The sequence below is a fragment of the Metopolophium dirhodum genome, chromosome 6, assembly GCF_019925205.1.
Source record: "Metopolophium dirhodum isolate CAU chromosome 6, ASM1992520v1, whole genome shotgun sequence".
Lineage (NCBI taxonomy): Eukaryota > Metazoa > Arthropoda > Insecta > Hemiptera > Aphididae > Metopolophium > Metopolophium dirhodum.
In genome coordinates this window covers 14,148,639-14,164,373 of record NC_083565.1, presented here as the reverse complement: position 1 = coordinate 14,164,373, position 15,735 = coordinate 14,148,639, and the positions used below count along the sequence as shown (strand labels likewise).

Genomic DNA, 15,735 nt, shown 5'->3' with positions numbered 1-15,735 from the left:
TCCGTAATTAATAATTTTAATATTAGCTGTTAAGAATAGTGGTTTTATCATATATTTAAAACAAATAATTATACTCACATATATATTGATTTATAATTAAAAAATGTATAATATTTGTACTTTTGATTAAAGGGTAAGACTGTAAGTACGTATTTAGACTTTAAAGTACTGGTGTAATTACCTTATGCGTATTAATATAACATGCCTGTTATTTTTTTTTGTACAATATACATACTTACAAAATTAAAACGAAATAATGTTTATTACGTTTTAGATAATAACGGCCGGTAAACTATATTTGAAACAGTAATTATTTCATTTCAAACACATAAATGCGAGTAGAAGTGTTATAAGTACTTGTACTTGAATGATTGGAGGGAGTAACTAATATAACTTAAATTTTGTGATATAGGTAATTATATAAATGACACCATCATAAATTGTACATATTATGTATTTTTTCAAGATAATACACAATTCTTAACTCTTTATCTGTTTATTAATATATTCTTTTTTAAACTGCAAGCATTAATTAATAGATTCATTGTTAAGTTCATTTTGTACTTTGAAACTTTAAAACAGTTTATTTTTACACTTAGGTAATTAAAATAAAATTATTGGTAGGTACCATCATAAATAGTACTGCACTGCATTTTTATACAATAATTAATAATTAATAATTAACAAGGAAATCTAGATTATATACGGTTTATCGCAGTGTTGGTTAAAACAAAAATCGGATGGAAAAACTAGCAATGATTTAACCACTTAATTTATTGTTAAATCTCTCGTTGATGCAATATATTATATAATTATATTTGTCGTTGTTCGCTACCAGACCTGCTGGTTTACGCACACGTCCCACTAACAATATTCACATTTAAGGCTTTAAATAGTTTAATAATTGCAACAAGAATTTCAATTTCAATTATTATTTTTTTAATTTTTTACTTTTTTAGGCAAATACAAATTGTATTTGATTGCTAAAAATATGAAAATCCTTTTCCCGCGGGTCATCTGTACCTTGTACTCTTTAGGGCGTAAAAATAATAATTATTCTATATAAACAAATAAATAATTAATGGTGATAAATGCAGTGACTGATTAGCAATTAGCTCATTAATACTGATAATTAAATGCATACATATTAAACTGTATACTGTACTTAAAATTATATTATATTTTACTAATATTTATCGGGTTCTAATTTACAAAATTATCCGCGAAACCATATCTTAATGATTGTTAATTTCGCAGTTCAACAATAATTGTTGAGTTGGGAAAATTGTATTTGAAAGTTTATTGTATACTTTATAGTATATCGACCCAGAGTTGTAAGGCTACATATATATACGACCATTTCAAAACTCCTTCAAACGATACACCTACACTCGAAATGTATGAGTCACCTTAATAATATAAATTATAACGTGTTGAGTGAAGTAAAAATCATCCGATAACCGATAAAAAAAAAAAATACTTAAAAAACCCGTAACATCGAAGACCGGACGGTATCAGTTTTACTCAAGTCTTAATCAAACAAAAATCGTGAAAAATATAAAAATTTGTTTAAAATTGCACTGGTTACGTGAAAATGTTGAAATGTTGCCAACGGTTACAGCATGAACTTACTATACGAACGTATGTGTAAGAGTGTAAAAATAAAGACAGATTGAAAATTCTAGAAGGCAAGGAGAAGTAAAGTTTTCACCGGTCGCGAGTTATTGTTCGGTCAGTCGTCGCTGCCGAAGAGATCAAGCATGTTGCAGTGGTTGTTGCAACAGCTGAAAAATGTGAGATTTGCGTCGGGGATCGATGGCCGTATATAATAATAGCAGCTAATAAGTAATAATTATGTTGGTGAGGCAGGTGTAGGTACATTACGAAGAATCCAAGGAGGAGGAGGCATAGGATTTGTTCTCGCGTCGTCCTCATAAATATAAATACGTATTGCGTGCGGTTGCGTAAAAATAAAAATATTATTAAAACGAACGGACGACACCTGCAGTATAGGTACCTGTGGTACGGCTGTGTATAACATAAAATTATTATACTATTATTGTAACGACGTCGGGAGATTTCGCGGTGAAAGTCGACTGACCGAAAAACCGTTTCGAAAAACGTATAACGCTAATGCTGGTACCTACGATTACACACACAAACACACACACACTCACGCGCACACGCATAAATACGCACACACACAGCCACATATACATAATATGCGTACTCGTAGGTCGTAATCTGTAGTACGACACACACGCGCAACGCACTTACCCCAGTCATCCGGTCAGTGGGAATTCGATCTGTTTTTGCTGGAATATTCCCAGCACCAGTCGATGGAACCCATGTCTCGTGTGCGCCGCGCGATATGATTGTTACCGAATTATCGCGGTACAACCCGACGACGACGAAGACTTACACGGTATACTCGAAAACGATAAACTGTTTATGCGGTGTTTACGCGGTATTAAACCTGCACTACGATATCGTGTGAATCACGGCCGAGGGCCGGATTAAAATTCAAAAATCTTTCAACATTAATTGTAACATCGTACCTATCTAATAACTCATGACATTAATTATTATTATCACATATAATATTAATATACGTTGCGGTGCGCGGCGGACCTTACGCGACGAACCCGTGTGTGGATGGCGCGCACGAGTTTCGTACAGTGTCCGTGTATCGGTATTACGGTCGTGGTCTCGGTGGTGGTAGTCTTAGTAGTAGTGTATAGTAGTAGTAGTAGTAGTAGTAGTAGTAGTAGTAGTAGTAGTAGTTGTAGTAGTAGTAGTACTGGTAGTGGAAGTGGTAGTAGTGTGGCGGCGGTACGAAAAAACTCGTGGAGAACAGCGCGGGCGCGCTCGCGATCAATCGATTGTTGTCGCGCGCGGTTCGTCGTCGTCGATTCCGCGTTATTATCACTGCAACGCGGAAACTATACTATCGTTCCGCGGCGTCAAACATCGAGCGCGTGCACGGCCAGGTACGACCAACCCCACGTCCCGTGGATGCGAGGTTGTCGTCGGCGGGGGTTGGCGTCTTGGTGGAGGATCGTAGAAGAAGGGTGGGTGGTTGAGGACGTGTGCAAGACGCAGCAGCTAGCTGCATTCCTCTACACGGGCCCCAGACCGTCCGCCCCGCGACCCGAAGGGTTATTCCGCCTCCGACGACGGACGGACAGGTGCGACAAACATCGATATCAATACTACACGGTCACCGACGGCGATAGTTATGTGTGCGCCACGACGATGCGGCGGAGCGAGGCGGTGGCGGTGGCGGCAGCAGTCTCGACGATGAGTCATGCGATCACATGCCTATACACACACACTCGCACACGTACACGCACACGTACACGCACACGCACACGCGGCCCGAATCGACCTTACGAAACCGCTGCGGTGGCACTATTATAATATAGCTTTACACAGAGTAGTTTGGGTGACGGGTGGGGGGGGGGGGGTGTTGTGAGCGTGAGGACGGACTGACTGCAACCTTGCTCACGGGCCGCCGTGCAATAGTGCGCGTATTGTATAATATAATAATAATATTATGTACATGTATACAAATAAATATTATTATTATTATTACTACTATTATGTAGTTGCACGTAGTAGTTGTACGAGAGAGGATTTCACCGGAAAAACATATTATTGTTCCATAAAAATCGGGAAAAATACCGAATTTGCACTATTTGTGCACACATTAAATTTGTATAGGCCGTGCGTAGGTGCTTATCGCACAACTCAATAATATAAGTCACAAATATAAAATTATTTAGGAACACGAGTAGTTTCGTTGTAATTATATAGGACTTAAACATGATTTCTTAATTGTATTGACAACAATTTTAAGTATATTCAAAAACAATGATAATCGTATTTTCTTCATTAAATGGACGGGAAAAGTATATTTTGGAAAAAAATCGGACTTTACTATGATCAATGGTGTGTGCACTATGCTATAATCAATTTGCAGAGCAAGTATACGACGACGAATCACGAATGATTTAAATACTTTTTTTCGTGATCACTCGTGAGACTGTGCCTCGTGCTTCTGCATCATTTTTATACAGCCGGGTTAAGTCAGATGTTCCAAAATTTTGTCTTATTTAGGCTGTATTACACGCGACGCCGTGCCCAATTTTCTTCTAGACTCTAGAGTACCGAAATACCAATTTTTTTTCGTGACGACAGCAGGAACTTTATTATTATTATTATTATTATTAGTTATTACTATCACTCGAATTGAAATAATATATCGTCTCGTCCAAGTACTCGAGTTCGACGTCTCTGCTCGTCTGTTTCAAGTTTAAGTAGGTAGATAAACATCTTATTATTTTTTTGTACTATTATTAATATAGGTAAGGTACCACTGTACCAGCGAATGATGTCATCGGCCGTTATGAAATAGAATTAAATCGTATAGGTACATTTAGATACGGTAGTTACATTAATTCACGATTTACGACTATGTACAGTTTTTTTGTTCTTATCGAATGTATAAACAAAAGGTCAACAGTTCGTATAAATGACGACGCGAGACCACAACATTATACGCGAGTAATGAGTTTATTCTGTTCGCTAAATAATTTATTTTTATTATCACTTCCAATAGGTTACTATTTATATCCTGTTACGATTCGAACAAAAACCAAGTATTTTTTTGTTTAGTACGCAAACGATTTCAAAATAATTTACATTATTAAGAAAATGTATTTTTAGTATATATTTCAATAATATTTTAGATTAGCATAATACATAATATAGTAGGAACCTAGTTTTATTTAAAAAAAAGAAAAGATTACGAAAGAAAAAATTCAACAAATAGACATCGATAAAGTCATGATGTATAATTATTATTATTATTATTTTCGATACTGTTGAATACATTAATTATTACATAATATAATATTTCCAGTAAGTATAGGTATGCTTAATAATTGTGGTTATTATTTCCCATTATTTTATTGAAGAATTAAATAAATTGAAATTTTATTGGCGGAATGTGTTAAAAAATTATTTAACAGATCAAAATAACTGTGAAAAAATAATATTTAAAAAAAATGGTAATAACATACATATACAATATACATCACAATATTATCATCATATGATTAGATATAATAAGAATATGTTTATACATTTCGGTAACAAAATGTATTGAAACTAATTCAAAAGCGTTTTAGACGTTTTTGAAAGTTCGACAAATACAATTATTAAATAATATACATTTTAGCGAGTAAATATGGTAAAAGCAGCTATATAATATGACGGTCATAAAGGGGGTAAGACTGGTGCATGACTCACCTGTGACTGTGTATATTGATCTTTTGTTTTGGGGAGGTGTCTTTTTTTGGGTTTCTCTCTATCGTATCGTCGGACGGGATTGGTAAACTTTTACACCTTATCCGGTGCAATATATTATAATGGATTAACTTGCGTGTGTTGGACGTATAATTTTTACGGACGCGTACGACAATATTTTAAATACGACGCAAAAAATGTACTTTACTGCAGCAGACACGAGCGACAAAATACTAGCGAATTTTCAAGGTCCAACTTTACATTATATACTCACAGGCCATTACGCTGCAGCGGTGTATATCGTACAAACCTCGTTTATATATATATGAATTTGAACGTATAAATTATGACTCATGCCAAGAATTGACGTACAACGGGAAACGCCTGATTGGTCGATAAAATACGCGCACAACTTTGAAAAAAAAACAACATTGAAGATGAACATTGTAAGTTATTGAAATTTGAAAGTTTAAACCTAATTTTATCATCGTACAGTCTTGTACTCGTTAGGGGTATTGTATATGCAATTTAATAGCACGGCGGCGGTAATGTTTTTTTAATTTTAGTTCAAAGCATAAACTATTACGTCTTATTCAAACGATAATGTTTTTACGTATAAAAATGATCATGCTCTCTCGCATTAAAAAATATTGAGTTTTAAAGTTTTTTGACTTCAAAAATCACCCTTTAAAAGTTTAAGACATACATTTTAATAAAATGTACTTAAATAAATAATTTTAAGCTGAAACGATTTTGTTTCCAGGTACGTATATTTTATCACGATATAACCTGCACAGTTAGCTATGTGTTTAATGTATAAAATTACAATTACACTATAATTAAAATTTAGAATCAGTTATCTTTTATAATATTACACTATTTATAAAAAAGTACAACAGGAAGCATTACAATTACTCTACCATAATATACAGAATCGGCTCTAAAACAATATTGTAAGATATAATTAAGTAACTAATAGCTAGACATATTATATATTATATTATAATATATACCACTACGATGGTCACACCCATCACACCGTATTATATTATTGCACTTATATCAGACTCTAAATTCTTACTATATTATACGCAATAGTTATAATAAAATTACAATTTCTAATGAATTTAATACATAATTTGTTTTACTATTTTTTACTTACAGCGGTCATGCGTGCTGGTTGTTGTTTGTAGGGAACGTTTCCTGGATGGTGAACGAACACTTAATCTTGGTATGGCTATTCCCATCATGCTTAAGTCTGAAAATATATACAATAACAGTTTAGAAACTGACACTTTACCAAAATACAAAATGTGGTGGTAAAATCCTTTTGAGAAAATATTTTACATGTATACAATAGCGTGATTCATCAAAATAATATATGTTTATAATATTCTAACCTCGACGTTATTCAAATATAATGTATAATACATGGTAAATATTAAATAATAATGAATATGATATGGCCACATTAGATTGAATTACCATATTTTCTACTAGGTAATAAAATTCTTCATAAAGACTTAAAAATACCAACCCTCAGCCAACTAGTTAAAAACACAAAACTTTTTATTTCATGGTAAATAAAACTCTCATAGAAATTCGTTAATAATCAAATTATTCTCCTTCTCACTCCCCACGATGCAGAATATAGTCCACAGAAGACTCAAAAGAAATCGGCCAAACAGAATTTTACTTTAATAAATAATAATAAATAATAAGTCAGGTATTCAGTATAGTATTATGCCACCACACTCATTGATTGTATGGACAATGAGTATAATAAACGTTTAAAAAAAAAAAAAATGACAATACCTACTAAGTTTTTTTTGTTTGTAAAAATGTTTATCTTAAAATTATAATATACATATAGTACAGATGATATTAAGATTATGGAGGACGTCTATGTTTGTTATAATTGTCTCAATGTGTAATTTTGGATGTTAACTGAAGCACTCATTATGAATTATTTAATTTTTAATTTTATTAATGTGTTAAATAATTTTAGATCTAATTGAATGTAATTTGTTTTTAAAAAATGTATTACATTTTAAAGTAGGTAGGTAGGTAGGTAGGTACATAGTCACAGATAATTTTAATGTCGATAAATAATTAAAAAAGTTAGTGTTAAAATCAAAAGCATATTGTATTGTTCATATTATTTTAAATTTATTTGTGAAATTTCAATCGTTGTATTATTTTATGTTTCTAGAATTTGTTTCATGATTGTGTGCTATAAGAATATTATAACTCACATAAGAAACCTTATAAATGGAAGAAGGTCATAATGCACTTTAGGTCCAGTTTTATTGATTATTATAACTGGTCGATATTTATTATAACCCTTTTGTATTATTATTATTATGCACATTTCAACAAACTTATGAGTTATGACACATATTATTATGATTAACTATAGTAAAAAGATCAAACGCACGATAAAATTTGTGCCGTCAAATTTCCAAGCAGACATTATATTGTTGAGCCAAATCGTATAGTTCAGCTCAAAAGCGCCATAAATACGTAGTTGCAATCATTGGGTTGACGTTTTACCCTACGCATTCACTCGTGTTCGAAGTCAAGGGCGTTTGTTTTTTAAATAGAACAGACAGAAAATGTGTTTTAATTCGTAACACAAGATAAATTTACACCTAAATTTCTTGTACAGAATTAAACAGTGACTTAATTTTAAAATTACATTCATTTTATTATGGAATGTTCGTTGTATTTATGTGTTTTTTTTATTTTTCGGCATAATATAATGCCTATAAAATATAATAAGTATAAAAGTATAAATACTTGTGATTTAATCGGAATGGAATTTTAAGCTGGAACTGGAATACTTTTAGAGCACACGAATGATGTGTCCGTACGAGATGCATTCTTTATATATTAGACACTCGTACATTGTTTATGCTAATATTATTATAAACCAACGAATTGATCTAAAATCCAGCACCCATTAGGAATAACCCATAAGTGTATTGTGGATATTCAGGTAAAACAATAATTAGAAATTATGTATGGCAATACCATGATCTTAATTCTTAGCCTATCAAGAAATATAACGATTTATTTTTAATTATTAATTGAACCATATTAAAATAAATGATGTCCTATTGAGTGACGTTTTTAAATTCCATTCTTACAGACTTGGGTAAAATACTTTTAAAAAGTATTTGGAATAAATACTCGAATATTCATAAAAAATAGTATTCCAAAAAAAGTATTTCAAATACTTTTCACTTTTTGTTTGAAATATTAAACCAATGATAATTTTCTTCAAGACAATTTTAAATTAATGTCAACATACATAATTTAATAATTAAAAATACAATATAATTTAAACTGTTGATACTTGATTTAAAATTTTAAAATGTGTATAATATTGAAAAAATTTCCAGAAAAACAAGGAAAACAATTATTATTGTAAATAAAAAGTATTTTTTTATAGGAATAAAATACTTAAATTAAATAAATATATTCTAAATAGTTATTCACAATAACTTTGGGAAAATTACTATAAAAGTATTCCGAATACTGTATTCGAATTTTTGATTTTATTACATTTTTAATCATAAATTAATATTTTATATTGAGATATATATGTTAGTCTCGTTTTGGTTTATTATAAATACAATTTTCATTGTTAAAAATTAATTAAAACAAACTAGTTTCAAAAAAAAATTTGCATTGAATAATTAATAATAATTAATATGCTCATTATCAGTACGCACACTGAAAAAAAAACTACCTGTAATTATGAAAATATTGTCTTATTAATCTGATATATGTCACCATGACAATGTTTGTTTGTTTCAACAATATATTTGGTAATTTAACAAGTCACAAAGACGTAAAGATTGATAATATATTATTAAAATATCACTGTAAAAATTGTCAAAATAATACTATACCCTCCTAATAATTTAAAGCTATAAATAACCGGGTTTTTACCAAAATATTATAACAACTATCATATTAAAAAGAATATTATCAAGATATCGTTATAATATTATCAAATTTAATATGTTATCTTTTAATTCAACCATTGTAACTAAATAACGATTTATACTTTTTTTTCACTGTTTGAAAGCACACGTTGAAATAATTGTTACTGGTGTACTTGAAGTTTATGCAGCGGTTTTTGACATTGTGTCATTATAGTAGAATATAGTACTTGATCAGCTGTGTATGAATATAGTATATATAATATAGGTAATTAAAAACTGTTAAGTATATAGTGAGTAATAACAATTAGAAAAAGTGTTTGAAGATTTTCGCCTTGTTACAAACAACAAAGTTACACACATTTTGTGGAAGAATTTGAAGTAGGTATACAGTTATTATTGTGTAAGTTGATATTACATTTTATTTATAAGTTACCTTTTTTTATTTAATAGAATGGTTTTTAATTAAATTGGTATACATATTTACTTATTATTGGTGGAGATTGTTACAAACTGATCCTCATTTTACAGTAGGTATATCTATATTTTATATATTTATATATCTATCAGCTTAATGTAAATAGTTAACTACCTATTCAATACATTTTTAATGTTAGATATTATAATAGTTGATAAATATTTCCCAGGTTGTTAGAACGAGTGTTGTTTAGACTCTGCTGTTTACATTCATTTGAAGTATCATACAGTTATTGTTTTGTAAGTTAAAATTACATTTCTATTTACTAGTTATCTTTTGTAATTTAAAAGTTATATACATACACTTGATGTGAATATATAAATATTCGATACATTTTTAATGTTAGATATTATAATAGTTGCTAAATATTTCCCAGGTTGTTAGAACGAGTGTTGCCTAGACCCTGCTGTTTACATTCATTTGAAGTATCATACAGTTATTGTTTTGTAAGTTAAAATTACATTTCTATTTACTAGTTATCTTTTGTAATTTAAAAGTTATATACATACACTTGATGTGAATATATAAATATTCGATACATTTTTAATGTTAGATATTATAATAGTTGCTAAATATTTCCCAGGTTGTTAGAACGAGTGTTGTCTAGACCCTGCTGTTTACATTCATTTGGAGAATTTGAAGTATATAGATTTAATTTCTAAGCTTATATTAGATTGTTAACTATAAGCTACTACTTGGTTTTAAAATGATTTGTTTTATATGTGAATTGAACTTTGGAAATTGGAAAGCATTAGTATGTCATTTTAAAATATTTCATTCATTAAAAAGCCATAGTACTTATAGATGTGGCGAAGGTAAATGTAAACAATCTTTTCAGTCCTTAGCTACATTTAAAAGACATATTCATGCTAAGCACTTCCCAGAACTACAATTAATTTTTCAAATTCCTGAACAACCTTGTACCAATTCTTCACTACCATCTCTTAACGCTGAAACTAGTCATAGAAATATTCTTTTAACTGAAAATGAAAATGCTGAAATTCCATTTAATTTTGAAGTAGTTAGTGAATTGTTATACAAGTCAGCTGTAGAACTGGTTGTTAATTTACATAGTAACAATAATTTTTCTAGAGTAGACATTGTAAATATTCAAGTTGGTATAGTAGAAAAGATTTTAACTCCTATTGTGTCCATGTTAAAAAAAGTTGTAGAAGATGAAATAAAAGAGCCTATTTTACTTTCTAAATTTCACAGAGTTGCATCCGTCATCGAAAATACTTTTCTTTACTGTAGCACTGAATATCGTTTATTAGATTGGCTTATTAATAATGAATTTTTGTCCAAAATAAATCAGTTTACTATAAACAATGAAATTTGTCCAGTTCAACATATTGGTGAAACTATATTTGATGAGAAAAATACAACAGGTGCTTTATTACCATTAAAATTCCAGTTTCAAAAATATTTTGAACAAGGTGACAATTTCAAAAAACAGTTTACACGATTAAATTTATATAAAACCAATGAATGTACAACTATGGACAATTTTGTTCAAGGGACTCTTTGGAAACAGAAGGTCTCTCAGTATAGTAACGACAAAATTATAATACCTTTTTTTTTGTACATGGATGAATTTGAAATTAATAACCCATTGGGATCTCATTCAACATTTCAATCCGTTTCAGCTGTATATTATAGCTTTCCGTTAGCGGAAAATAGTTCTAAATTAACAAATATCTTTTTAGCTGCATTAGTAAAACATGTGGATCTTTCATCTTTTGGCAATGACAAATGTTTAGAAAGTTTAGTTAATGAAATCAATAAACTCGAAAGTGAAGGTGTTAGCATTTCAACAGAAGATGGATATTTCCATGTACATTTTGTTTTAGGAATAATTCTAGGAGATAATTTAGGCTTAAACAGTTTATTGGAGTTCAGTAAATCTTTCTCTGCAAATTTCTTCTGCCGCTTCTGTAAAGCTCATAAAACAGTAACTAAATTAATGCATGAAGAAGATTTATCTGCTATGCGTAATGTTCACAACTATTCTGTAGATGTTGCTAGCTCAAATTTCATAGAAACTGGAATTTATAAAGAGTCGTTGTTGAATCGAGTAACTCATTTTCATGTTACTCGAAATTTTTGTATAGATATCATGCATGACTTGTATGAAGGTATTTGTCATTATGATATATGCCATATACTTACACACTTTATTGATACAGCAAAATTATTTTCATTAGAAACTCTTAATAGCCGAAAAATGAATTTTAACTATGGACCAATAGAGGTAGGTAATATTTCACCTCCTATAAAAATTGTTCATTTAAAAAAAAGACATTTGAAAATGTCAGCTAGAGAAGTCATGACTTTTGTTCATTTTCTTCCTCTTATGATAGGAGACTTAATACCGGAGAATGATGAGTTTTGGGCACTTTTCCTTATATTGCTTCAAATATTAGACATTCTTTTATCATACACATTTACTGATAATACAATTTCTCATCTTAAACAATTAATTTCACAGCACAACTCTATGTATGTTACACTTTTTAACGACAGCCTAAAACCAAAACATCACTTTTTAGTACACTATCCAACAATAATAAAACATTCCGGTCCTCCTAGGCATTACTGGTGTTTTCGCTATGAGGCCAAACACAAGGAATTGAAAATGTATGCTAGAGTAACAACTTCTAGAAAAAATATAACATTGACATTAGCTAAAAAATACCAGCTTAAATTTGCTCAACATTTAATGGAAACAGATAAAAACATTATTTTTAAAGATAAACATAAGATTATAAGTAATTACACTGAAACTATTAACAGTAAACTTAATCTAACTTCATCACAGTATAGTTGTTATACTGAGTTAAAATTTAATGGCATTTTATATAAAGAAGGATATTATCTAACCAAAAATTGTATAGAATCATGTTTATTTAAAATCAGTGAAATTATATTTATTAATCAACCAGATACTATGGTTTATATTTTGGCTACCGAAATAAGATTGAACGAATTTAGTTCACATTATGAATCTTTTAATGTGAGTAGTAGTGAAGAAGTGATAAATTGTTGTTTTATATGTCGTGTTAATGAATTTGATGGACCTCCCATAAATGTCACAACCATTCCATCCGGTAAAAAAATGATACGGTTAAAACAGTTTTATTAATTTGTTAAGCTTTAATAATATTATTTTCATTTTCTCAAAAAACATTTTTACTGTCTAATTGTGTATGTATATTTATTTTTTATTGTCAACTTATTGATTATGTGACTATTTTTCCTATTTAAAAACTGATTTAATACTTTATTTGTAAATTTTGGTTTTAATTGCAGATTTGTAATGCAATTTTTCATTTAATATTTGTTACAATAACTTAAGTAACTAATCAATATGTCCGATTATACTCCTAATGGGTCATATTTAAATATACAACAATCTTCTTCTGTAAGTAGTTATAATAAATTAAACATTTTAAGACTATAATATATAATTTTATAAGTTCAAACTAGACTTTATTGTTTACTATTTTATCAAAATTCATTAGGCATCTCTTGGACTGCCTGAAACGTTTGATGATGATTTATTTACTAGTACTCCAGTTAATGGAAGTATTGGCAGTGGTGTATTAGATTATAATTACCCAGTGGAAGATTTGCCAAGAATGCAACAATTATTCGATTCATGGGGATTAAAATGTGTTTATCAAACATGTGTTGGTAGGAAAATTGCTATAAACTATGACTTATAATAATAAATTATAATGATAATTATTATTAATATTTTATATTAGGTTAAATTCTTGATCACTGTTTCTTATTTTTCCTATTTTTACATAAAATGGATTATTAACTAATGATTTATAGTAATTTATTCTATGTTGCTTATTTATGTAGATCAACTTATAGATATGACAACTCTTTCTCGCATGAAAAGTGAGCAGGTTTACAAACTTTTAAACAATTTTCCATATGGAATAATATTTAAGTTTGAAGAAGAACTAGAACAATGGCAAAAGAACACAAATATTTTAAATAATTGTCAAAATACAAACTCAAATGAAATGTCTTTAAACAAATCATTTGCAGAAACTCTTCAAAAACCTCATAAATCATGTCATAATTTAAGAGTCGACGAAGTCCTCACTTCATCTACTCAAGGTTCCCTGATACTAGACTATTTTAAAACACACAATAAACTGAACGATGGTATACGGGCAACATTAGTAGACATACTTATTGCACAAGTACTGTCCCAACAAATACCTATGTCAGTAAGTTTGGCAGAATCACTAGCAAACCAAATTATTGCTATGTTTAAAACAGAAGTTAAGGTAATTTGATTCATTCATTCTAGTAATACTAATAAGTAATAACTAATAACTAAGATTAGCTTAGACTAATAACTATGAAACCTACAGGATACATATTTCATGAAAATTGGTTGTAACAAAAATCCCAAAGGGAAATTGTACTCCAAGTATTACAACTCTGTAAGAAATATGAAAAATACTGGATTAATACCTACAACAATCATTAAAAACAAAATAATCACCGACAAAACACAGAAAAATGGCTGGTTCGAAAAAGACTTAGGTAAATTGTTAATATATACTACCTATTTATCTATAAAAACTTACTTTATTTATATTGGTTTTAATTATTTACAGTATCTGAAAGTGAAATAGATTCTATACTAGATGTATTGAAATACAATGACACTACATTCCCAGAACTAGAATCGAACTGGAAAGCTACTGTAAATTATAGATTGAATGATATTAAGAATTCTGGATCGACTACAGACATTTTAAAGAATTGGAAACAATATAAAGTTCCTTACGGCCATAAATTGGTAAGGAATTGAAATTTTAAATTGCGTGTTATAGATGTCCATTATAATATATAAAATAATTTTTTAGATTGATATTGATTACAATGTTCTATTTCCTACTAATATTAATATATATCAAGACTTCAAGGACAAATCGGAAAAAATTTTTAAATTATTCGATGAAAAAATCAAAGATTTAAACAGCCGAAAAATATTGGACACCTTAAAAAATACAAATGAAATGAATATTAATGATAGTAAGATATATAATTAAACTTCTAATAACAATAATGCATTTTTATTTACAAAAAAATTGTTTATAGATGTCAAAAATTGTGTATTGGTATATTTGCTGCATGCTCTTTTTGCTCCCACTTCCAGAAAACTTACCAGAGATGAAAAAGGAAAAAAGAATGTAATAAAGTATTCAATTAAAGATTCACAAGACAGTTTAATAGTATTTGGTGAATCCGTTGATGTAATGCAGCAACACTTAGAACAACTTAAAAGTCGCGGGGACCCTATCCAACCATTCATTTTAGTTGTAGGAACTATTTTTCATCCTAAAGAAATTTTAGTATATTTTGACACAATTATGTATAAAGTGCATTCTATACTAAGGGCTATAGAAGTATGTTACAAAATTTTCTACTTATTCAACTTGGAATACCCAAGTCAATCATCTATTGTTTGGTTATTCATACAAAACTTCTTTTTTGGTGTAACATCTAAATATGATACTCCTCACCCAAAATTAGTTCAAATTTTATATGACTTAAAAAATTAATAATTTTTGTATTTTTCTATAATAATATTTTTAAAAACTTAATTAAGTATCACGTCCCCTTAAGCTGAATATTTTTTATTACCTATTTATACTGAAAAGGAATCAGATTTAAAATACATAAATTAACTGATTGTATTATAAATATAACTATACTACATTTTTTTTTTACTGAATTAGTATTATAATATTATTCTATTTGTATTATTATTATAGTAAGTATACTTACTAATTAACTGATAAAATACAGATTTTTTTTTATATATATACCTAACGGCTAACAGCATATTACAAAATTTATTAAATACCTATATTATGTATAAGTATTAAGTAACTAGAGTTAAAATGTTGATTATTTTATGTAATAAATACAATTTAAACACTTAAAAAATATATATTAACCTTT

The 15,735-nt window shown here is 29.1% G+C and overlaps 2 protein-coding genes across 5 annotated transcripts in view; one reads left to right on the top strand and one right to left on the bottom strand.

Annotated features, from left to right (window-relative positions):
- LOC132947947 (dual specificity protein phosphatase 10-like) overlaps positions 1–15,735 on the bottom strand; it is a 47,598-nt gene that overhangs the window by 25,241 nt on the left and 6,622 nt on the right. For 3 of the 4 annotated variants that reach the window (XM_061018209.1, XM_061018210.1, XM_061018211.1), the window contains exon 2: positions 6,473–6,568. In XM_061018209.1, coding sequence (XP_060874192.1) covers positions 6,473–6,568 — 96 coding nt within the window. Of the gene's footprint in view, positions 1–2,277; positions 2,716–6,472; positions 6,569–15,735 lie in introns of those variants that run through there. The other variant, XM_061018212.1, reaches the window with a different exon arrangement.
- Positions 9,128–15,601, top strand: LOC132947057 (uncharacterized). Its single transcript, XM_061017235.1, has 8 exons — positions 9,128–9,641; positions 9,908–9,977; positions 10,322–11,174; positions 13,873–14,045; positions 14,133–14,307; positions 14,382–14,566; positions 14,634–14,802; positions 14,869–15,601. Exons 3-8 carry the CDS (start codon positions 10,445–10,447, stop codon positions 15,330–15,332), a joined length of 1,896 nt encoding a protein of 631 aa, XP_060873218.1. The 5' UTR covers positions 9,128–9,641; positions 9,908–9,977; positions 10,322–10,444; the 3' UTR covers positions 15,333–15,601.

Excerpts from the sequence above, each read along its gene's own strand:
- LOC132947057 (XM_061017235.1), top strand. The coding sequence starts at position 10,445 with ATGATTTGTTTTATATGTGAATTGAACTTTGGAAATTGGAAAGCATTA. Across the intron at positions 11,175-13,872 it reads TCAAAAATATTTTGAACAAG|GTTCCCTGATACTAGACTAT; the intron begins GTGACAATTTCA and ends CATCTACTCAAG. Across the intron at positions 14,046-14,132 it reads TGTTTAAAACAGAAGTTAAG|GATACATATTTCATGAAAAT; the intron begins GTAATTTGATTC and ends TGAAACCTACAG.